Source organism: Branchiostoma belcheri, unplaced genomic scaffold (assembly GCF_001625305.1).
Source record: "Branchiostoma belcheri isolate BF01 breed outbred unplaced genomic scaffold, Haploidv18h27 scaffold83, whole genome shotgun sequence".
Classification (NCBI taxonomy): Eukaryota; Metazoa; Chordata; class Leptocardii; order Amphioxiformes; family Branchiostomatidae; genus Branchiostoma; species Branchiostoma belcheri.
Genome location: NW_017804498.1, coordinates 1303205 through 1328032, shown reverse-complemented (window position 1 = coordinate 1328032; position 24828 = coordinate 1303205). Strand labels below are relative to the sequence as shown.

Sequence of the window (24828 nt, the reverse complement as noted above, 5' to 3'; positions counted from 1 at the left end):
ATAGAGCAAATAGAGCTGGAAGTTTTTGCCTCCACCAAGCCTTCCTGGTACAGTAAAACAAGTGTCGTTTGCCGCCGTGCTATTTTCCACTTTTTGCCCAACAAAATCGTATGCGACAAATGTGTTCTTTTATTTGAATAAAATGATATGGTCTTTGATTGAAATCTAGCTCCCCTACAAACACATATACATTTCCTCTTTTCCAATATGGATCATATATTAGCAATGCGAGAAGACTAATTATTGCATGGTACACTGTATACTGTTCCTTTTTAAAACAATTTTCTAAACGTACTTGTATGCATTTTTAGTTAGACTGTGGGTGATAGGAATTATATTCTTCTTGATTATATGTTGAAGATAGAACTAAGTTGGTTAAAGCTGAACATCGCCTTGCATGTTGCTATATTTATAGTGGTAACTGCGAGGATATCAATACTTGCCGCATTAAAAAGTTCAGTAAAGATGAACACCATTAAACATAATTGATTCAAATCAATACCTCAATAGCATAATTCACAAGGAAATGCTAAAATTGCCTTCTTTGCTAAGATAAGACTGGTGGGGAATATGATCAACCGATAGATATATAATGGGGCAATTATATACCAGATATATATAATGAGGCAATTGTTCACATAATCAATGAAAATGACGATAATTCGTCAGTTCGAACAGTTAACGTCATTTGACGAAGGTATGAGATCGTGAACTTCTTTATTTCACACGATACTGCTGGTACGATAGTAACATCACAATCAGCACTAGTAATAAATGTTTTGTTTGCATGTTTGATTGTTTGTTTGTTTGTTTGTTTGTTTCACGTATATAACTCGTGACAGAGCATAATGATAGAATATTCGTGAAAACATAAGAAGCGTAGTCTATTCAAGCCTAGTGTGAGAAGTACCACGCCATTTTAAAAATGCAAGCAAACGATAACATTCTAACCATTATGTTATTATGTCATTATGTTATATAAGTCAGTTGTTAGGAGATACTGACGTTAGTTTGTGCCGTGAAAGTTCTCACTTTGGCCACAGTTTTTGTTGTCATGAAGGTTCACGTTCCGTTACTGGATGTGTCGTTGTTTTGTGATTCTTCTAAGCGATCGTAGACACTTATTGTCTGAGGTGTGCGGATATTGTTAGCAGGAGTCGTTGTGCTGGATATGACTTCAGAGTCACTTGCTGTGTTGTTTGAAGACTTCACTGAAGTTTCATCGTTGGCTACTGTAGTCCCGACGGTCCAGGGTATGGTCGTCCAATCCTCATAGTCAACATCGAACCAGTCATCATATTGCTCAAGCTTCTCAAGTTCTTCATCTGTAAAGTCCCCAGTAACTGTAGGGAGAAAGTCTAGATGTTACTTCCAATCATGGCATGAGACAAAAATCTTGTTGGCTGTATATTTTGAGTGATATTTTGTAAGGTTCTTCTATGGCACAGTGAGGTGAGTGTGCTTGTTACGTGATTAACAATCACAACATAACATAGATCCGTCATTAATATAAATGCCAGGAAGAAAACGGAGATTTAAAACCTCCAGTATTTTAGGGGTTTTCGTGGCTTTTCCGTCCATATACCCCGTTTGTCTGATGTCATTCGGTCAAATATTACACCACTTCACCACTTGGGCGCACTGGGTCACCTTCAGACTTGACCCCTACCCTATACATCACGTCCCAACTACCATGCAACAGAGATATATGGACAGACAATACGGACACGCGACTCAGCCACCCAGGACAATACTTCCGTACCCGTGCGTAATAATGAGACAACCTCTAACTTACCTGTTGTATCATTAGTTGCTGAGGCATGGTCTGTCTCGATGCTATTATCCACTGTCTTCCGTGCACTCACTGTATCATAAGTTGGAACCGTGGCTGCTGAAGTTGTTTCATGTTTGCCATTGCTGTTTTCCACTGGAGTAGAAGGGACTAAACCAGCATCTGCAGTTGGCGGTGCTGTGACTGGGACATCACCTAATAAGTCTCTGTCTGACGAATTATCATCGTTATTCTGTCCAGACGTGTTGACTTCAGTTGAGATCACGCTCTGAGTTGTGATGTTGTTTAGTCCATTTGAATCGCCACTACCCGCAGTAGTAACGTTGTTCGCCGCATACGGAGATGCGGTCGGTGTACCCGAAATATTTCCTAACTTGCCTTCAGATCCCTCAACTGACGGCTCTTCTGAGATACTGACGTTACTTTGTGTCGTTTGAGTGCTCTCTTTGGTCCCAGTCGTTGTTGTAATGAAGGTTCCTGTTGCGTTACTGGATGCGTCGTTGATCGGCGATTCTTCAAAACGATCGGAGTCACTTGATGGCTGAGAAGTATTGACCTTGTTTACAGGAATTTGTGTAGTTAAAATGTATTCAGAGTTATTTGCGACGTTTTCGACAGACGTCACAGAACTATTATCATTGCTTACTGTGGTGGTGGCGACGGTTCCGGTAACTGGAGCTGAAGCTGTAGGAATATTTTCCACGTTACTTGGCGTGACGTTTGGTTCAGTTTTGTTTCCCTCGCTGCCAATTTCAGGGACTTTCCTGTCATCGCTGCTAACTACAGTTGTGTTTTTCTTCGTCCATTTTGTAGAAGCAGTGGATGTATCTAAAGGGTATGTATCTGCAGTCTGTACTTGACTGGAGTTTGCCTCTGCAGCTTGCACTTGGGAAAGATTTACACCTAGCGTCTCTCCTTGAGTATTGTTTTCACCTGAGGCCTGCCCTGGATCAGAGTCCGCACCTGCATATTGTGCTTGGTCAGGGTTTGCACCTGCATATTGTGCTTGGTCAGGGTTTGCACCTGCATATTGTGCTTGGTCAGGGTTTGCACCTGCATATTGTGCTTGGCCCATGCCATTGTCAACGTTATCACCGGGGGTAACGCCAATTTCACTTCCGTCGTCATCCACCTCCACATCTAGCTCATCCCAAAACTTCCTGTTGTCCTGATCGTCAGCAACTGTGTTGATTTTTCCCGCGGCTAAACGGATAGCATCATCTTCATTGGCGCTCCCTAAAAGAGACAGTACATAAAATCTGGTCACACATTGTTAGAATGATCCAAAATGTCTTGTTCTGCATGGAAAGATCTGAACCAATTCTACTGTTGTTAATGCATACTTAATATAACGCATTTTCTTACCTTTTAATGCCTCCAATTCGTCGTGAATCTTCTGAATTTCTTGGAATATCTTGGCTACCTCCTCCGATCCAAATTCTTCTTCAACCAGGTCTTTAACTGTAAATAATGATTATGTAACTATTAGTGTTTTCACCATATGGTGTTACATATATATTTTTCAACATTTTCATCTGTATGTATAATATGTGTACTCAACTGAATAAGTGTACAACGCTGATTTGTAAATAAAGTGAATGGAACTGCGGCATCTGGTAGTGACTTCGATGTTATTACTGATTTACTTTCGTCTGTTATCGTATCAAAAGTAAAACAGTAGGTCTTCATGATAGTAGTTTGTGTAAGTAAGATGTAGTCGGCGTCCATGCATTTCTTTTAATGTCTGCAGAGACAAAACCATGAATTACATGCATATACTTATGTGCGAAAATACTTATGTGCGAAATACATAAAAATATATGTGTAAATACAAGCTACGTACATCTTTCTTCTTGCTCTGGGGTCAGTTTGGCATAGCTGTCTGCCAGTTCCGAAAGTCCGAGCTTGAACTCCATATCTGTCAGAATCAATTGAAGGTCAGTGATAGCTGAAGGTACAGCCGTAGTGTATCTGGTAGCCTGGATACAAGCTATGTTATTGTATTACTGCAGTGCGCTATCTTCGCTATTTCCCTGCCAAGTGAACTAGGCCCTGTCCGTGTGCTGCATCTGCATATTTGGCCAGAATTTCAACAGGCAGGCCTGAGCGGCGGTATGGGGTTGAATTAGCTCATTATGTAACGCCATCAGCAGACGGCTGGAATATGAGCAGGTCAACTTAGTCTTCAAGTTTGGCTGGGAAGTGACGATGCTAAAAAAGGGCTGGCATTTGCAATGGGACTGAATGGGTTAAGTTTACAAAGTGGACTTAAAACATACACAGAATATTCTCCGTACAGAGTTAGGAAACACAAACATTTAGAGTAGAAATTGTTAATACTAACCTTCCGTTTCTGGATCCTTCCCATCTGCGGTGTCTTCAACAAGCTCCTCGAAAGCCTCCTCTTCTCCTTTGTTTAGTTGGAACGATTTTTCCAACTCTTCATTTGCTGAGGAAAGTATTCATATGTATCAATCTAACTGTTAACAAGAAATCGGAGATTTCAGACATCCTGGAATTATGCTGTTCTTGGCTTTCTGAATCCCCTATATTTATTTCTAATTCATGCTTGCTCTTCAGCAAAATTCGAAGACCATTGATCTCCTGTCATTCTGCCCACCTACGTGCTGTCAATCTACTCTTGTCCAGACAAACAGGCCACCAGCCCACAACTCAGCTACCCAAAAATGATACTTCTGTAACCAGAAGTTAAGAGGTAAAAACTTGGAACGGGCCCAGGTTTCAATGCGTTTAAGAGAGGAAGGAACATGGCTTCCAAGTAAATCGAATTGAACATTTTTTTTTGCGAAAAGATTTATGCATAGTAGAATGAAAGCATCTATCACATTACTGGTTCATTAGTCTTTTTTTGCAAAAATCCCTAGAACCAAGAAAATGAATTTGGTGTACCTTAAAGGGAACCTAATGAAGAGAATAAGGTGTACCTTTAAAGGTGTACCTCTAATGAAAAGCATAACATTACCTGGGTAAAGTTCTTGGCTTACCTGCTTTTTCGCTCTCATACAGTTCTTCCGCCTCCTGGAAAACCTGCTCTGCTCTTTCGACCCCCATTTTACGAACGAAAAGGCTTTTTACTGGAAAAAAAAGTTACAATGGATGATAAATTTTCACAAGATAACAAGAATCACCACAATCGAAATTTTAAAAGATCGGCTTAAAGATAATATATAGAAATACTGAAATATTGTTTTCAATTAACTTCAGGGCTTGTAATGTACATATACAACATATACACATAGACTTTTCTTTGACATACTTGGGGATAGCAAATTTGTCTGTACAATATTGTATTTATACAGTGTGAATATGTTTGGACTTACTACTATTACCGTATTACGTACAATATAACAGTGAATGTCACTTACTTTGTATCATTTCCTCGTCGTTCATCGTTCTTAGTTTTCTCACGATTTCTTCAACCTGAAGCCGGAAAATAATTTCTGCGCGACATGATAAAATACGTTAGAGTTATAGAAGTGTTACACAGTCAAAGTATCTCGTGTCTATCTGCATATTTCCACCAAAAAATCGGGTATTTCAAACTTCCAGAAAGTACGTATTTGTGGGTGTTCGTGACCTTGTATTCCGTGTACCATGTCTGACCTTTCATCCTATTGTCATGCATGTCAATCTTCCCTACCCACGTGCTGTCAACCTACGCTGTCCGGACAGGCAGATACACAAACCCGCAGCTCAGTCGCCCACACTAATTCTTTCGGAAGTAATTGCATCATGATGCTAGTCTAGTTTTATCCAAAGTTATCTACCATCTCCCTGCTTGCTCAAAGGAATTTGATTCCACACTTCATTCCACATGATTTACGAGCAGACAATTCTTAAAGTATGCAAATAGGTAGATACATTACAGAATCTTTAGATACTTTAGCTACTTTCATTGGAACGGTAGTCAAGGTCATATTGCACATGTACCTTGTTATTATGTTGTTAAAATCTTTGTATCTACCTTAGTATATCTACAAATGTACAGCTGTACAAGGCCTTGGGATAGTCACTGTATATACTTCTGTAGTGTCAGTTACGTTCATTTTACGGGGGTAGTTGTAAATAACATGGCTCCGATATTTTGTTTGAAGGACTAGAACAAAGTAGTACTCGCATGACAGATAAGCATCACTGATTGCCCTTGAACTTACTGTCCTGTTCAGGATCAATGTCGTTCTTTTCGTCTTCAATCAGCTCCTTTGTTGCTTCCACTTCCTCCTCGTTGAATTTGTATTTTTTGTTTAGCACTTTCAGCACTGTTGGAGGTACATGAAAAATAGGTGAATGGCACTAAATGCCTCATTCTGTATACATGTACTACTAGTATTATACAATATCTTCCGCTCTTTAACTGAACGGGCTTGCATACTTGGCCCTATGTAAAGTTGTCTGATGACGTCAGGTCAGGGGTTGATCACTGCAAAATAGGGGTGTCCATAGGTCTCCAAACATTTGTTCAAATTTTTTTCATCAACTTCAATCCGAGAGTCTATACTGGGCACATGTACTTTCTCATCCACCTAAAATTTCATCTATATTTTTTCTATATGCCTCAAACCTATAACGTTTCTCAAAGCTATAACGTTGTATGGGCGACTCAAAATGAAACCTGTGCACCTGCGAGTAGTATTCACCTTTATCTATTTAATCAGGTGATTAATCGCGTGCAAAACTTGTTACCCTTCGATATACTGTCTTACTAGTGCTGATTCTACAAATCTACATCCGTTTGTGTCAGTGTTATTCTATACCAAATCTCAAGTCGAAAACTATCTAATGCTATTGAGTTGAGATGCGTATTGTTGACAAGCCATCATGATTATTCACTCTCACGGTGTTGCTATGCTAGCTACGTTAAAGGTAGATAGACAAGTCACACTTACGTGTCTTTTCCTTCTTTGATAAGCCAACTTCGTTCACATCGGCCGGAAAACTCTTAACTTCGCCCAAAACCACCAAGAATAGAAAAAGATATACAACTGACGCCATATTTATGAATGAAGACACTGGAAGATATCTTGGAAGGCCCAGTGGGTTACCGTGTTGAATGGATAAAAAACCGGTTTGACATGTTACTCAGGAAACTAAGATGCAAATTGATCCCGGTGTCGACCAGACGCCATTTTGTCAGCGAGACACAGCCTTAGGCGATGACAGTTCAGTCACGAGGCTGTGGCTCTTACAAAAACGAGGACAACTGTACGAGAGGAATCTTTATCATCGTTTTATCTTGCTCACAGTCTGCAAAAGGGAAAATGTTAAATGTGGGTCTTGTAGAATTTAGAAACCAAAACTCATTCTGAACCGTTCAGCAAATATTCCAATTTAGATTGACATTTACTACTAATTCTCGACACAGTTGCAACATTTTTTTCACATTTCCCATGTATCTTGACGGCTCGAAAGCAAAACGCCGTGGACCCCTGGTTAGCGGTAGTCATCCACAGAAGTACGCAAATTTCAGGACGTATTCACGACACAACAGAGTAGCATCAATACGCTGTGAATAAACTTGTGAAAAGAAAACATGGCCAAGATCGATTACTTTGTTCAACTGTTGCAATAATCATTTGTATTCTTATAGTTGCAGCTCAATAGTTACATACACATATGTATACAATTCACACATATACATACAATTCACAGATGCGATGCGTCATACATATATCTAATGCGGATAAAGAAAATAGAAAAGATAAAATTTCAGCCTGCATTTCACAAATCTTTTAATAGAATAACATCAAGACGTGCAGAAAACTGTTTTCGTGTAGCTCTGCTTATACAATTGGATTGATGTCAAGCAAGAATGTAATGATGCAAAGCGTCATGTAATTAAGTGAGTAATCTGTCTACGACTGTTATACAGCGTCGATACCAAATTACATATTATCAACAAAATACATTTTACTATTTTCATGACACAAGTACAATAGACGTTTACAAGCATTGCATTGTAACCACGAGCAGGTTTTGTTTACAAAAGATTTGTGTATTACTTATATTTGAGAAATACGAATTCAAAGCTATTCGTATAGGTGTAGAAGCGTTTGTGGGCAGACATGTTCAGCCTTGGCTACCCTTCGATTTCCGCCTTCATAGCCTCTTCCGCGTCTGTGTCTGCACGAGCTAGATGATTGGAATAAAGAGTTAGCTAGAAACTTTAAATTCTTACATTCATGTGATTTTCAAAATGTTTCAAGAACATTCTTACATTCATGTGATTTTCAAAATGTTTCAAGGACATTGAGCAACAAAAAAAAGCTTTTAACTATTCATCCAAAACAAGAAATTGGAGATTTCAGTCTTATGGCTATTTTTGGCTTCCGTGAGCCTCAAGTTTACCCCCATTTTCTATGCCTGACATTTTGACCTCCTGTCCACCCACGTGCTGTCATGAAACGGAGGTACATAGACAGACACAGACAGACAAACACGCGACTCAGCCACCCAGGACAATACTTCCTTACCCAGACGTAATAACGAGACAACCTCTAACTTACCTTTTGTAACATTAGTTGCTGAGACATAGCCTTTTTCGGTGCTATTGTCCTCTGTCTCCTGTGCACTCACTGTACCATTAGTTAGTGTGGCTGCTGAAGTTGTTTGGTCTTTGCCATTGCTGTTTTCCACTGAAGTAGAAGGGACTGAACTAGCATTTACAGTTGGTGGTACCGGTGCTGTGACTGGGACATCACCTAATAAGTCTCCGTCTGACGAATTATCATCGTTATTCTGTCCAGACGTGTTGACTTCAGTTGTGATCACGCTCTGAGTTGTGATGTTGTTTAGTCCATTTGAATCGCCACTGCCCGCTGTAGTAACGTTGTTCGCATACGGAGCTGCGGTCGGTGTACCCGAAATATTTCTTAACTTGCTTTCAAATCCCTCAACTGATGGCTCTTCTGAGATACTGACGTTTCTTTGTGTCGTTTGAGTGCTCTCTTTGGCCTCAGTCGTTGTTGTAATGAAGGGTCCTGTTGCGTTACTGGATGCGTCGTTGATCGGTGATTCTTCTAAACGATCGGAGTCACTTGATGCCTGAGAAGTATTGACCTTGTTTGCAGGAATTTGTGTAGTTAAAATGTTCTCAGAGTTATTTGCGACGTTTTTGACAGATGCCACTGAATTAATATCGTTGCTTACTGTGGTGGCGGCGACGGTTCCGATAACTGGAGCTGAAGCTGTAGGAATATTTTCCACATCACTTGGCGTGACGTTTGCTTCAGTTTGGTTTCCCTCGCTGCCAATTTCAGGGACTTTTCTGTCATCGTTGCTCACTATCGTTGTTTTTGTCTTCGTCCATTTTGTAGAAGCAGTGGATGTATCTAAAGGGTATGTATCTGCAGCCTGTACTTGACTGGGGTTGGCCCCTGCAGCTTGTACTTGGGAAAGATTTACACCTGGCGTCTCTCCTTGAGTATTGTTTGCACCTGAGGCCTGCCCTCGAACAGAGTCTGCACCTGCAGACAGTACTTGAACAGGGTTTACACCTGCATTCTCTACGTGCTCTGGATTTGCACCTGCATACTGCGCTTGGTCAGGGTTTGCACCTGCATACTGTGCTTGATTAGGGTTTGCACCTGCATACTGTGCTTGGTCAGGGTTTGCACCTGCATACTGTGCTTGGTCAGGGTTTGCACCTGCATACTGTGCTTGGTCAGGTTTTGTACCTGCATACTGTGCTTGGTCAGGGTTTGTACCTGCATACTGTGCTTGGTCAGGGTTTGCACCTGCATGCTGCTGTGCGTGCTCTGGGTTTGCACCTGCATATTGTGCTTGGTCAGGGTTTGCACCTGCATACTGTGCTTGGTCAGGGTTTGTACCTGCATACTGTGCTTGGTCAGGGTTTGCACCTGCATACTGCGCTTGATCAGTGTTTGCACCTGCATATTGCGTTTGGTCAGGGTTTGCACCTTCAGACTGCATTTGGTCAGGGTTTGCACCTGCAGACTGCATTTGGTCAGGGTTTGTACCTGCATACTGCGCTTGATCAGTGTTTGCACCTGCATATTGCGTTTGGTCAGGGTTTGACCCTGCAGACTGCGTTTGGTCAGGATTTGTACCTGCATATTGTGCTTGGTCAGGGTTGCACCTGCATACTGTGCTTGGTCAGGGTTTGCACCTGCATATTGTGCTTGGTCAGGGTTTGCACCTGCATATTGTGCTTGGTCAGGGTTTGCACCTGCATATTGTACTTGGTCAGGGTTGGCACCTGTATACTGTGCTTGGTCAGGGTTTCCACCTCGTATACTGTGCTTGGTCAGGGTTTGCACCTGCATACTGTGCTTGGTCAGGGTTTGCACCGCATATTGCACTTGGTCAGGGTTTGCCCCTGCAGCTTGTACTTGGTCAGGGTTTGCATCTGCATACTGTGCTTGGTCAGTGTTTGCAACTGCATACCGTGCTTGGTCAGGGTTTGCACCTGCATATTGTGCTTGGTCAGTGTTTGCAACTGCATGCTGTGCTTGGTCAGGGTTTGCACCTGCATATTGTGCTTGGTCAGGGTTTGCACCTGCATACTGTGCTTGGTCAGGGTTTGCACCTGCATATTGGACTTGGTCAGGGTTTGCACCTGCATACAGTGCTTGGTCAGGGTTTGCACCTGCATATTGCACTTGGTCAGGGTTTGCACCTGCATATTGTGCTTGGTCAGGGTTTGCACCTGCAGCTTGTGCTTGGTCAGGGTTTGCACCTGCATATTGTGCTTGGTCAGGGTTTGCACCTGCATACTGTGCTTGGTCAGGGTTTGCACCTGCAGACTGTGCTTGGTCAGGGTTTGCACCTGCATACTGTGCTTGGTCAGGGTTTGCACCTGCATATTGTGCTTGGTCAGGGTTTGCACCTGCAGCTGCGTTTGGTCAGGGTTTGCACTTGCATTCTGCGTTTGGTCAGGATTTGCACCCGCATTCTGCGTTTGGTCAGAGTTTGCACCCGCATACTGCGCTTGTGCTTGGCCCATGCCATTATCAATGTTATCACTGGGGGTAACGTCGTCAGGCACCTCCACATCTAGCTCATCCCAAAACTTCCTGTTGTCCTGATCGTCAGCAACTGTGTTGATTTTCCCCGCGGCTAAACGGATAGCATCATCTTCATTGGCGCTCCCTAAAACAGGCAGTACACAAAATCTGGTCATACATTGTTAGAATGATCCAAAATGTCTTATTCTGCTATGGAAAGATCTGAACCAATTCTGCTGTTCTTAATGCATACTTAATGTAACGCATTTTCTTACCTTTTAATGCCTCCAGTTCGTCGTGAATCTCCTGGATTTCTTGGAATATCTTCGCTGCCTCCTCCGATCCAAATTCTTCTTCAACCAGGTCTTTAACTGTAAACAATGATTATGTAACTATAAGTGTTTTCGCCATATGGTGTTACAACATTTTCATCTTTTTGTAACTGTACCCAACTGCATACGTGTACAACACTGATATGTACATAAAGTGAATTGAACAACCGCATTTGGTAGGAACTTCCATTACTGATTTAGTTTCGTCTGTTATCAAAAATATCTAAAACAGTAGGTCTTCATAATAGTAGTTTGTACTGCATAGTAATGTCTGCAGAGACAAAACCATGAATTCGAAGTGAGTTTACGTACATATACTTATGTACGATGTACATGTACATATAAGGTAAATACAAGCTACGTACATCTTTCTTCTTGCTCTGGGGTCAGTTTGGCATAGCTGTCTGCCAGTTCCGAAAGTCCGAGCTTGAACTCCATATCTGTCAGAATCAATTGAAGGTTAGTGATAGCTGAGGGTACAGTCATATTGTATCTGGTAGCCTGGATACAGGCTATTTTACGAGTATCGTAGCTGCAGTGCGCTGTCTTCGCTATTTCCCTGCCATGTGGACTATGCATCCGTCTGCATCTGCATATTTGGTCAGAATTTTTCAACAGGCAGGCCTGAGCGGCGGTATGGGGTTGAATTAGCTCATTATGTAACGCCATCAGCAGAGGGATAGAATATGAGCAGGTCAACTTAGTCTTCAACTTTGGCAGGGAAGCGACTATGCTAAAAGGGCTGGCATTTACTGAATGAGGCTGAATGGGTTAAGTTTACAAAGTGGACTTAAAACATACAAAGTCATACATTCTCCGTATAGAATAAAGAAACACAAACATTTAGAGTAGATGAAATGGTAAGTACTAACCTTCCGTTTCTGGATCCCTCCCATCTGCAGCGTCTTCAACAAGTTCCTCAAAGGCCTCCTCTTCTCCTTTGTTTAGTTGGAACGATTTTTCCAACTCTTCATTTGCTGAGGAAAGCATTTATAGGCATGAATCCAAATATTAGCAAGGAATCGGAAATTTCAGACATCCTGAAATTATGCAGTCTTTCCTGAATCCCCCACATCCATTTCTAATTCATGCTTGCTCTCCAGCAAAATTCAAAGACCATTGACCTCCTGTCATTCTGCTCGTCAATTTCCCCCCACCCACGTACTGTCAACCTACTCTTATCCAGCCAAACAAACATATGAAAACCCACAGTTCAGCTACCCAAAACAATACGTCTCTAACCAGAGGTAAAAACTAGGAATGGATACAGAATTCAATGAGTTTAAAAGAGGAAGAAACATATAACTTGTTCCCTATAAATCAGTTGAATTGAGATTATTTCATGTCAATCAGATGATTCATTTTTTTTTAAAAGTACGAAAACCAAGAAATTGAATTTGGTGTGCCTTTGATTAGTTTTAAATGGAACCTAATGAAGAGCATAACATTACCTGGATACTTGGCTCACCTGCTTTTTCGCTCTCGTACAATTCTTCCGCCTCCTGGAAAACCTGCTCTGCTCTTTCGACCCCCATTTTACGACCGAAAAGTTTTTTTACTGGAAAAAAAATCACCATCGATGATAAATGTTAACAAGATAACAAGAATTACCACAATCAAAATTTTGACAGATCAGCTTAAACATTATGGAAATACTGAAATATTGTTTTCAATTAACTTCAGGGCCTGTAATTTCCATGTACAGAGTACACATGCAACGGACTTTCCTTTGACATACTTGTGGATAGCAAATTTGTACAATATTGTATTTATACAGTTTGAATATGTTAGGACTTGTACTGTTACGTACAATAGTATAACACTTACTTTGTATCATTTCCTCGTCGTTCATCGTTCTTAGTTTTCTCACGATTTCTTCAACCTGAAGCCGGAAAATAATTTCTGCGCGACATGATGAAATACGTTAGAGTTATAGAAGTGTTACACAGTCAAAGTATCTTGTGTCTATCTGCATATTTCCACCAAAAATCGTGTGTTTCAAACTTTCAGAAATTATTTGTGGGTTTTCGTGACCTTGTATTCCGTGTACCATGTCTGACCTTTCATCCTCTTGTCATGCATGTCAATCTTCCCTACCCACGTGCTGTCAACCTACACTGTCCGAACAGGTAGATACACAAACCCAGAGCTCAGTCGCCCAAACCAAAATGCAATTCTTCCGGAAGTAATTGCATCATGGTGCTAGTCTAGTGTTATCTAAAGTTATCTACCATCTCCCTGCTTGCTCAAAGGAATTGATTCCACATAATTTACTGGCAGACGATTCCTGGTCAATGCAAATAGGTAAACACATTACAGAATCTTTAGATATTACACTGTCATGCGAACGGTCGTTAAGGTGATATGGCACATGTACCTTGTTACGCGTATTGTATTGCTAAAATCTTTGTATCTACCTTTGTGTATCTATCGCTGTACAAGGCCTTGTGAAAGTCACTGTACTTCTGTCAATTACGCTCATCACACGGGGGTGATTGTAAATAACATGGCTCCAGGGTTTCTGTGATTCTGAATTATCAATATACACAATATGCAACTTTGTAACATATCGACAGAGCTGATATTTTGTTTGAAGGACTCAACAAATAGTAGTACTGGTAAGCATCACTGATTGCCCTTGAACTTACTGTCCTGTTCAGGATCAATGCCGTTCTTTTCGTCTTCAATCAGCTCCTTTGTTGCTTCCACTTCCTCCTTGTTGAATTTATACTTTTTCTCTAGCACTTTCAGCACTGTTTGATATCGATGAAAAATAAAGGATAACACTAAATGTTTCATTCTGTATACATAATCATAATACTATACCTCCCTCCCTGGATTAGCATACTTGGCCCTAGTTAGAGCGGTACTAGTTCTGAGAGTCTGTGAAAGTCAGAGTTATAAGGGTGTAACTTGTTATATATCATAGAAAGGAAAATTACATTACATGGCAAACTTCTGGTAACAAACGAGAACGTCGTATTTGCCAGATCCCCCGGCCCCCCATTTGAACACTGACTGACTGAACAAACAACAGGTAAACATTTAAAGTTGTATGATGACGTCAGGTCAGGGATTAATCACTACAAGATAAGGGTGTCCATAGGTCTCCAAACAATTGTACGAAAGTCTACAGTGTGCACGTGTACTTTCTCATCCGCCTAGAATTTCACCTACATAACCTGGGGCGAACTGGTCGTAAATAAGTGGGGCGAAAGTGACATGGGGCGAACCGACCTGTGAACCTGCGAGTAGTATTCACCTTTATCTATTTAATCACGCGCACTAACTTGTTACCCTTCAATGCACTGTCTTACTAGTGCTGATTCAAGAAATCTACATCGGATATTGTAAGTGTTATCTCAAATAGAAAACTATCCAATACTATTGAGTATTGTTGACAAGCCATCATGATTATTCACTCGCGGTATTGCTATGCTAGCTACGTTAAAGGTAGATAGACAAGTCACACTTACGTGTCTTTTCCTTCTTTGATAAGTCATCATCTTCGTTCACGTCGGCCGGAAAACTCTTAATTTCGCCCAAAACCACCAGGAACAGAAAAAGATACAAAACTGACGCCATATTTATAAATGAAGACACTGCAAGATAACTTGGAAGGCCCAGTGGGTTAACGTTACCGGTTGAATGGATTAAAAAACCGGTTTGACACGTCACTCAGGAAACTATTGAAGATGCAAATTGATCTCGGTGTCAACCAGACGCCATTTTGTCAGCGTGACACAGCCTTAGGCGATGACAGTTCAGTCACCAGGCTGTGGCTCTTACAAAAACGAGGACAACTGTACGAGAGGAATCTTAATCATCGTTTATCTTGCTCACAGTCTCCAAAAGGGAAAATGTTAAATGTGGGTCTTGTAGAATTTGGAGACCAAAACTCATTCTGAATCTAAAAATCCCAATTTAGCTTGACATTTACTTAGTTTCATTTTTTTCACATTTCCCACGTATCTAGACGGCTCGAAAGCAAAACGCCGTGGGTCCCCTCGTTTTCCACAGAAGTCCACAGAATCATCCACGGAAGTACGCAAATGAATTTCAGGACGTATTCACGACACAACGGAGCATTAATATGCTGTGAATAAACTTGTGAAAACATGGCAGGAAGATCGATTACTTTGTATTCTTATAGTTGCTGCACACTAGTTACATACCTACATGCCTACAATTCACAGATTCAGTACGTTATACATGTACATGCATGTATCTAATGCGGATGAGGAAAATCGAAAAGATGCAATTTCAGCCTGCATTTCACAGATCTTTTAATAGAATAACATCAAGGGAATGAATGTAACAACGAAATCTACACTGGAAGGCAATGCTTGATTATACAATGTAAGAAACACATAAGTCTGGATATAATTCTTATATCTAGCAGCAGTGTAGCAAGACAGAATACATTTCTATATGTATAAGAGAAACAAGCTGGAATAGGTAGAAGGTAGGACGAATTTACTGTCCATTTTATGTAGCTCTGCAGTGTTCAGTTAGACAGATCTGTTGTATACATGCTATTACTAATAGTCTAATGATGTGAAGCAAGAACGTAGTGATACAAAGCGCCACGGAGTTAGGTGATTGATTTGTCTACAACTGTTATGCAGCGTCGATACCAAATTACATATCTACAAAATACATTTACTATTTTCATGGCACAAGTACAATATATGTTTTACAAGCATTGCATTGTAACCACGAGGTTTTGCTTACAAAAGATTTGTGTATTCGAATTTTTCGAATTCAAAGCAATTCTTGAAGGTGTAGAAGCGTTTGTGGACAGACATGTTCAGCCTTGCCTAGCCCCCGATTTCCGCCTTCATAGCCTCTTCCGCGTCTGCGTCAGCACTTGCTAGATGAGTGGAATACAGAGTTAGCTAGAATCTTTAATTTCTTACACTCATGTCATTACCAAAATGTTTTAAGGGCATTGAGCAACAAAAAAGCTTGAAACTATTCATTCAAAACAAGAAATTGGAGATTTTCTTATGGCTAATATATATTTGACTTTTGTGAGCCTCAAGTTTACCCCATTTCCTGTGCATGACATTTTGACCTTCTGTCAACCCACGTGCTGTCAACCTACTCGCAATATCATGATCACGTTTCCTGAGTCTGACCTTTTGGACTCCTGTCACTATGCCTGTCAATTTTCTCCATCCCATTTTTTATTGTTGTAAATCTACTGTATCTGGACAAACGTTAACAGACACACAAACTCATATCTCAGCCACTCAAAACAATACTTCTGTACCCTCAAGTATTCAAATGGCTAATAGATGTACAATAGAGAGTAATAGTCTCCCTCATGACCAGCTGAAAGAATGCGGGTTTTCTATTGATGTGTTTTAATGATACACGATATATAGTTTCAGGATAGCCTACCTTTTGCCTGGACTTCCTCGCGAATAACCTTGATGGCGTCAAGGATCTGCTGTGCAGTTTCTTCTCCGTAGGTCGCTGTAAGTAGTGCTTTCTCTATAAAGAAGTAGAAGCCACATCGTCATGTAAACATATAAAACATGCACGTTATCGCTAACTGTGAGAAGACCACACGCTAGAAAGGAATATAAATGAAATGATTCGAATTAATTTTTCATCTATTTCGATGTGGAATAAGAAATGACAGGTTTCAAACTCCCGGGAAGTATGCAAGCTTCCACCTCCTGAATTCCAACCATATCAAAGCTCTGGTTAGATTCTGAGACATTTGATCCCCTTTCATTCAGTCTGTGATCAATCTTCATCTACCCACGTGCTGCAACCTACTCTGTCTGGACAGACCGAGACACAAACCCACATCTCAGCCACGCAAACCAATTCTTCCATACTCGGAAGCTAATATGCAAATGTTGTTAAAACTAGATGTTATATTGACAGAATGCGGATCTGAGCACAGGTACCGACCTGTGTCCTGGTCCTCTGGTGTTAAATTAAACAGCTTCCTCCCGTCCTTGTTGATTCTCCTCATGATCTTAGGGCCTGGTGAGATAGAGCGACAGAATCAGTCAGTAGGAAGAAAATTCTTAACTTCGACTTCTAACACGAAATAACCTTTACATTCATCCAATTTTTCGACTGCGTATCTGCGCTAGTACTACTGTACTTTGCACGGAATGTGTAGTCTGGTGGCCGCAACAGACTATCGCAGACTCGTCGGTATCTCAGCTACGGGACTGGAATCCCCGGGAGTATTGCTTGTACCTGATCAGACTGGTATGGAACCCTTACCATGCATATGGTTGTTTAACTTAGGAAGTAAGGTATGATAAACTTTAACTTGCAAAATCATGCCCGAAGGCTAATTTCATGCACATTGCCAGAGCAAATATGAAGTAATAGAAAACATACTGTCTAATCAACTTTAGGGCACTACGTTCAACATTTGGGTACGTGTTCGATAAATTCACCATAGGACCATACACAGCACAGGGGGTAAAGTAAGTCAACCTCTGAACGAAGTATGAAAACAAAATTGACTTCTTACTTTCATGGAGTGGATCCTTTCCGGCAACAACGTCCTTCTCAAGTTTTTGGAGAGCATTTTTCTCGTGGTAGTTCATGTTGAAATCACGTTGAAATTGGTCCTTTGCTGTAATTATATATATTATGAAGATAGAATTTGCGTATGCACAATAGATACAAACATGGGTGTGGGGGCATACATGTATGTCTAAACATTTTCCGGTAGTAAAACAAATTATTTACCTTCCAATTCAGCCTCCATGATTTGTTCGCCCACATCAAAGAGTTGTTGAGCAATGTCTGATCCGAGGTTTTGGCGGAATTCTTCTTTTACTAAAGACAAAAACACCAAGCATTTAACACAAATTTATATAAACAAAAACGTCCCTGCAGTAGTACTATCAATAATACACGTACATGTGGTATATAGGCGAAACAATTAATTGCTGTTAGCCATCAAGTGCAAAACATTACTTTTCTGTCAGATGTCCATGAAACATCAAGTCTTACGGATCGTTGACATTCGTCGTAGGTCGTCGAAAAATTTTCATGTCGTGGGATTTTCAAACATGCTGCTGTGACAGAACCAATTTACAACCCCGACATGTATCTTTTAAGACAGCTGAATTCTCTTTCCGGCCATATAAGTCATATTGGTGGCTAAATTCTGGGTGATGGGTCTAATTCCACGTGCAAATGGCCACTTTTTGGCATAATTTTTCATCGAAAAAATTCTTTTCCCCCTAAAACTTACTAAAATGTGGGAGGTGAAAGAAATTGAAATTCTATTGTTCTCGTAGCTAGAGAGATATCCTTCATTTGCAAACACAGTATTTTGGCTTAAGAGCTATTTCCTGAAAGAGACGGTCGCTAGAGTTGAGGGTATGCAGAATCGAATTGAGACCAAAATAAACTGGGATGTGCCGCCTCAAGAGTAAGTTACCGTGATGTGTGTATAGCCCAACCAAATGTTCAAATTTCTTACTTTGTTCCTCACGGAATGGGTTTTCTTTCAGAAGATTCCGGTATGCCAACGCCAGTTCCATTTTTGTAGCTGGGTCTACACCAAACAAAATGGAGTATTTTATTAATAAAGTTATGTTCTCATAGATATCAATACTGTATTTGGAAAATGTGCAGGTCATTTTACTTATCGCTTCTCTGACGTAAGTCAAAACAAAGGACTATGAACAAGACAAGGGATGGTGGCAAAGCTATGTGTCAATTATTTAACGTCTGATAAATAGCAAAGTCCAGTTTACGGATAAGTGCATTTTCCTATGTTTACCGCACAACATGGAGTTCATTGGCTCTGCTATCGCTTAATTAATTAATGCCCTTGAACTCAGGAGTTTTGAAATATTCGGTAATATCAGAAACTGTACCTTCGGCTTTTGGGTCCTTCCCAGCTCGGATGTCCTCGATGACTGTACGCACTCCGTTCACCTCGTTTCCATTCCATTTCAGATCCTTGTGCCCAAGAAGTAACTTCAGAACTGAGTAGAATGTACGTGTACATGTAATAGTAAACAGATGCAAGTGGGGGAAGGGGCGCTGTCAGAGGAGAGGGGTAAAAGTATATTCAGTGTACTGTAGAAGAATGCGTCCCCGTGAGATACAACATAAAATTCGGGTGCGTTCCCCTTGAAAACACGGGGTTGACTTAATTAATTTGCCGATAATACGACAAGATACTAGTAGTCGAGTTTTAGATCTACTGTTGATACTCACGATAATTTTCCCTCTGCAAAAACGTAGGACCGTCCGATGCTTGTCCTTGAGGGACATCTTCACAAAACGCCACAGCCAGTAAGGTAACCGCTATTAGTTGTAGAAAAGCCATATTGACGCTCTCCGAGGCTCGTACTGTACAAATTCGTCCAAGAGCTCTTACATGTAATCCGTTTCTGTTGACCTCGCCTGCGTCAGAAGGAACCGGTTGGTTTGGTCATTTGTGTGCGTACTCCACCTTATTTAATAGTAGTGAGACTCATTACTGTTTACGTGTATACCTCCAGGCAATATACAAGCCACATACGTCAGAGCACAGGTATGACTGTGACTGTGTGTGTATGTTCAACCGCGCCTAGTTTTACTGAACCATATCACGCCTCACTGACGCACGGAGTTTGTTATGATGAAGATTCGTCAAACCAAACTACACTTTATAATTAATGAGACTTTTATTTGGTGGGTCGTGATGAATAAATACACCAAGGCCGTCATATTGACGTTTTTTTTTACAATATGCTAAATTGTGCTAAACTGTCTTCTGATAGTAGTCCTGTCGTATTACTCTGTGTAACCACTGAAAGTACGTATCTTGGGTGCCGATGCTACAACTTTACAATTTCTCGCTATGCAAGGAAACGGTAATTCTCTGTCAAGAAGTCAAAGAGCTACAGTTGAAACATGAAATTGATAAAACCGTCGAAATATGAACTGTGGTTTTTAGTGGAAGCACTCTTCGGCCAAGGCAAAAATGGGACATTCTGGGCACCGGGCTCAAACGTTTTTGTCCAAGTATGGGATACGAACCATGCCAGGGGTTCAGAGGATTGAAGAGACAGACACGAACGGAGAAAATCAGTCTCGTTCAATACAAACAGCTCTCTAATACTGTATCGTATTTTCGTTCTCTTGTGCTCGAGGCTTTAGTGTCATGTCATCCCTCTTATACTATAGTAAAGAACTGTCATTATATAGGATATTTAATAGTTTGATTTATGTTATTGTCATGGATGTATTCAATTTGAGACAGTAGGTCTTGGCGTCCCTTCGAATCCATGCCTATATGTGCATAGCTATGGGTATGGACTCTGCAGAACTTTATATATATATTTTTTGTCGTGTCATGTTTCAGGTAAAAGACAGGTACAATGTACAAGAAAGTTTGCCATATATGGACAGACGACTGTGATTAGGATAGGGGTGTTAACAACTATTAGCACCGCTCAAAGTAGTTTTTCTCTCATTTCGTTCGAGAATCCTTTGTTATTGTTCGTACAGAACCTTAACGTCATTGTAATGAGCCGTGTTTTCTTCTCGGATGAGAGTTATCCGAAATTGAAAATATATCAGTCATGAAGTAACCCCTAAACCTTCATAGTACACCCCTAACAATGCTTTATCACGTCTGTTCTGGAACAATGTAAGGCGAGAAGCCCTGACGACCACAATCGAACACCTTGGTAACGCCACCAGACCACTGCAACCTCCGAGACGAACGGACGTGCGCGCCGCTTCTCTGCCAAATACTTGCTTCCCGTTTTGACCAGCGCTCGCGTTAGAGCCACACACTCCGGGAAAGTGTTCATTAATCTTGCCTGCACACTGAGGTGAAATAATGGCGCCGTAAACACCGAGGCTAAAAAGTTAGAGGCAGCTGAATAGTTGCCCATCATCAGAGAATATCTGGAGAATTCACCTGACGACATCCTGCAGCACCACTAATCTCCGCTAGAGGGCGTTCCGCGTTACACCCCAAAGTCTCCTGGGAAATCTGAGCTCCACCTTCTCCATTTCTACACTGCAGTCGCACCGAGCAAGATGGGTTAGACTCAAGTCACGACTCCGCCGGTCCTGAGTGCCTTCAGGGGCACTTGGGGGCCAAAGACTCTGTCATAGAGAAGAACTGATTATTTTTCTTGTTAATCACGGACTTTATGAACTATATTCTTCGTTGTGACCAGTTTACGTCGACTCTACACGTGTTCAAGAATCGAACATTCAAGGTAAGAGTGCGTAAAGTTTGTTATGGTATGAAGTTTCTGGAAGTGGAAGGGTTGTGTGTTGTGTTTTTTTTTACATAGAATTTCATGACTTAGGGCCATGTGTTAACTGTCTGACCGTACCATGATCGGATGCCTGGCTGTAGCGCTAAATTGTTCATGGTTCTGGTCCAGAGGTGACAACTGGATTGACCAGGACGTGTTTCAGCGGTTTTACAGCCCCCCTCCCCACACATATCGAGGAACGATGGGTACAATTCATGACTCGGGACCGTATGTTAACTGTCTGGTCGTAACATGGTCCAGTGGCTGACTGTGGCGCTATTGTTCATGGTTCTATTCCGAGCCACAATTTGACCAGGACGTGTGTTTCAGCGGTTTGATAGCCAGCTCACTCGTGTTCTGTTGAATTGATGTGCTAGGTAGATCTTAAAGGTATCTTCACGCGTGGTAACATTATGTACGCATGGATGCCACACACCAATGATGTTACTTGGTATAAAATAGAATGAAAAAAATCTTTATAAACTAATGTGTATGAAATATCATTTCAATTATTCTGATAAGATTGAATTAATTGGTTTTGGTGCCTTCATGCAAGGTTTGAGCCATGATACTGTGTCACATGATACATTATGTCAACAGTAGGGATGAAATGCATGCTCATGCATGTAACATGTAATTTTTAGCAGTCAGACCCTACAGATTTCTTCAGCCATTCTTGACAATTTTTTTCCTTTTCGTCTTTCAGTAGTTAATCAACAAAAATCAACATGAGCAACTCTAAGTCTAAGAAGGAAAGCTATGCTCTGCGCCAGCAGAAATACAGTAACGCTATCATCCGGGGCCGTCGACACGTCCCCACCCCTGAAGCCGTTCCACCGTCCTCTCTCCTGGACGCCCCCCCACTGTCTCCTGTACCACTGCCTTCACCCCCCAGGGAGCGTATACCTGAGTGGGACGACCCGCCAAGACTGGTCACCAACCTAAACAGGAAACAACCAGCTCCTCAGGGTGGATTCACGGCAGCTAACAGGTAATTATTAAGTTTCATGTACACCTGTCCTGGTTAATTAGATAAGGTGTCAAGTTTTGTGTACACCTGTCCTGGTTAATAGATAAGGCATTAAGTTTCATGTACACCTGTCCTGGGGTAAGGGTTTGCTTTGAACAGGACCTGCTCATCAGAAGTAAGATAAGTATTTAGTAATATAGTTCATTGTTTTTCTCTGTGAACAGGTATGTCAAGACTCCAACACACCCGGACGAAAATGCCAAGGTGTTTGAAGAGTATGCAGAAAGGATGAATGATATCCAACAAAAGCAGAACAACATGGGAGAGGGCAAGCGACCGAGGAAACCCTCCAGACGTCCGCAGACCCCAGCTCTTGTCTCCATGATGATGGGCTCTAGGAATGATGAGAACATGACAGAAATGGATTGCTACGTGGCAACGATGGATTCCAAGAAGAAGGTACGCGAGCCCATGGGAGCTGACAAAACAAGGGCCAGAACAGCCCGCAAGCACGCTGCAAAAGCTCCCACATTGAAGTCTGTGGAAGAGCAACAGGTATTCTCACTCGGACGTTATGAGGAGAGAGTCCCAACAAAAGCAGTGCTCAACGACTGGATGGATCATCTCAAAGAGGAGTTCAACTCTACCGACCCTGCTGGAGCTCCCACCCCCACGATGGACAAGCAGGCAGACTGCGGAGCAGCTGTGGTGGAGCAGGTGATGGAACCAGACACAAACCACGAGGCTAAGAAGAAGAAAAAGAAGAACAAGAAGAAGCAGAAAACTCGTGTGGAGACACCACCCGACTACACGGCAAATGTCGGGCTCGACAACGTGAGCATGACGTCTCTTGAAGCACGTGACCTTGACTGGCAGGATGAGGGTCGAGTACGGAGCTGTTACAAGACGTCCCCACAGCCTGGACACCTGAGCAGGGAGGCTGACTCACCCACCATCCAGGACAAGACAAAGGACTGGATGTACTTCATCAGGAAAGCTGGGCTTGAGGAGATGATGGAGTCAGACCCTACCAGAGACGAGGACAGGAGGACACCGGTCCAGGGCAAAACCACCAAGAACAAGCACAAGGCAAGGAAGGAGAGGCTTGTCCTACCCAGCCTGACTTCAGATCCAGGATTGATGCTGCAGGGAACCAAACTTCACACACCTGGTGAGTTTTGTAGTGTAGGAACCAAACTTCACACACCTGGTGAGTTTTGTAGTGTAGGAACCAAACTTCACACACCTGGTGAGTTTTGTAGTGTAGGAACCAAACTTCACACACCTGGTGAGTTTTGTAGTGTAGGAACCAAACTTCACACACCTGGTGAGTTTTGTAGTGTAGGAACCAAACTTCAAACACCTTTTTTGTGGTGTATGTTTAGTCACTGCAAGTATCAGATGTCTGATCTAGTATATTAAATTGCACATTGCACACCAATGAGTTAATCTTCCATTTGTCCTGTTTTATCCAGGTGTGAGCCTTCCCTCCATAGGAGATGGTGTTCTCTCCACTGCTGCCAGACCCAACATCCCTGATGAGGACATGGGAACACAGTTGCCACCGGTGAGTCTTGTACTTACATTCTGCCCATAACAATCAACATAAGCACTGTGTACCATGTAAGAGCCTTGGGAAGAAAGAGATGATTTTTTTCCTGTTCCATGACTGAAGGAGGACTGAGTGATAAGGTAGTATAAAGTCCTTCCCTGAGACAGAATGGCTGACTGGAGGAAACTGTAGCAGCTCCTGTCTTCTTTCTAACCGTTTCTTCTCTCCATGATGCCAGCTGCAGCTGTCTTGTCCTGTTTCTAACCATTTCTTTTCTCCATGATCCACACCAGCTGCAGTTTGGCACCAAGCAAGTCGGGAAGACGACATCAGAAACTGTGACCTTCAAACAGCCCAGCGACAAGTCCAAAGTCCGCAGCACCAAGCGGCGCCAGAAGACCGACCGCGCCTCGCTGAAGGACAAAAAGTCCCAGAAACGGCGCCATAAAAGCCCCGACCCCTCATCACCTGACTTGTAAGTTTGGTGGAACAGTGGATGCCTTACCATCATGCCCAGAATATTTATTGGCAATGATTCATGTGTGTATTTATATAACTATGTGTAAAACTGTGTTGCCATTGTCAATCTCTGTTGTTGAATTTTCAGTATCTAAACAGTGTGTATATATAATCATTTTCAACAACCGCACCTGATACTGTGTGCATAATTATTTTCAACAACAGCACCAGAAACTGTGAATATATTTCATTTTGAACAACAGCCCCTGAAACTGCTGTGTGTATATATCATCATGTTCAACAATAGAACCTGAAACTGTGAGTATATATTATTCTCAACAACAGCACCTGAAACTGTGAATATATTTCATTTTGAACAACAGCCCCTGAAACTGCTGTGTGTATATATCATCATGTTCAACAATAGAACCTGAAACTGTGAGTATATATTATTCTCAACAACAGCACCTGAAACTG

General features: G+C 41.7%; 3 protein-coding genes across 5 annotated transcripts; 1 reads left to right on the top strand and 2 right to left on the bottom strand.

Moving 5' to 3' along the window:
- Nucleotides 1-971: 971 nt before the first annotated feature.
- Nucleotides 972-14753, bottom strand: LOC109486805. Its single transcript, XM_019790700.1, is given in 11 exon segments — nucleotides 972-1343; nucleotides 1796-2845; nucleotides 9909-10664; nucleotides 10667-10921; nucleotides 11052-11147; nucleotides 11474-11548; nucleotides 11981-12085; nucleotides 12577-12666; nucleotides 12936-13010; nucleotides 13757-13861; nucleotides 14585-14753. Coding segments are annotated over 11 exon segments (2997 nt in total). The 5' UTR covers nucleotides 14694-14753; the 3' UTR covers nucleotides 972-1062.
- A 628-nt stretch (nucleotides 14754-15381) lies between these two features.
- On the bottom strand, nucleotides 15382-19576 carry LOC109486809. 2 transcript variants are annotated; one of them, XM_019790707.1, is made up of 8 exons: nucleotides 19326-19576; nucleotides 18980-19090; nucleotides 18580-18654; nucleotides 17838-17927; nucleotides 17617-17721; nucleotides 17037-17111; nucleotides 16515-16607; nucleotides 15382-15981 (listed from the first exon to the last, which is right to left on the bottom strand). In XM_019790707.1, exons 1-8 carry the CDS (start codon nucleotides 19435-19437, stop codon nucleotides 15929-15931), a joined length of 714 nt encoding a protein of 237 aa, XP_019646266.1. In that variant the 5' UTR covers nucleotides 19438-19576; the 3' UTR covers nucleotides 15382-15928. The 2 variants fall into 2 exon arrangements, with proteins under 2 accessions (XP_019646266.1, XP_019646267.1); XM_019790708.1 differs by lacking the exon at nucleotides 18580-18654 and having other exon boundaries at nucleotides 19326-19552.
- Nucleotides 19577-20802: 1226 nt separating this feature from the next.
- Nucleotides 20803-24422, top strand: LOC109486807. Of its 2 annotated transcripts, none has more exons than XM_019790706.1 (5): nucleotides 20803-21328; nucleotides 22080-22361; nucleotides 22565-23511; nucleotides 23816-23907; nucleotides 24186-24422. In XM_019790706.1, the coding sequence occupies exons 2-5, from the start codon at nucleotides 22099-22101 to the stop codon at nucleotides 24369-24371; spliced, it is 1488 nt and encodes a 495-aa protein (XP_019646265.1). In that variant the 5' UTR covers nucleotides 20803-21328; nucleotides 22080-22098; the 3' UTR covers nucleotides 24372-24422. The 2 variants fall into 2 exon arrangements, with proteins under 2 accessions (XP_019646265.1, XP_019646264.1); XM_019790705.1 differs by having other exon boundaries at nucleotides 22077-22361.
- The last annotated feature ends 406 nt before the right edge of the window (nucleotides 24423-24828 follow it).

Excerpts from the sequence above, each read along its gene's own strand:
- LOC109486807 (XM_019790706.1), top strand. The coding sequence starts at position 22,099 with ATGAGCAACTCTAAGTCTAAGAAGGAAAGCTATGCTCTGCGCCAGCAG. Across the intron at positions 23,512-23,815 it reads AACCAAACTTCACACACCTG|GTGTGAGCCTTCCCTCCATA; the intron begins GTGAGTTTTGTA and ends TGTTTTATCCAG. Across the intron at positions 23,908-24,185 it reads TGGGAACACAGTTGCCACCG|CTGCAGTTTGGCACCAAGCA; the intron begins GTGAGTCTTGTA and ends GATCCACACCAG.
- LOC109486809 (XM_019790707.1), bottom strand. The coding sequence starts at position 19,437 with ATGGCTTTTCTACAACTAATAGCGGTTACCTTACTGGCTGTGGCGTTT. Across the intron at positions 17,722-17,837 it reads CATGGAGGCTGAATTGGAAG|CAAAGGACCAATTTCAACGT; the intron begins GTAAATAATTTG and ends ATATAATTACAG. Across the intron at positions 16,608-17,036 it reads ACCAGAGGACCAGGACACAG|AGAAAGCACTACTTACAGCG; the intron begins GTCGGTACCTGT and ends ACTTCTTTATAG.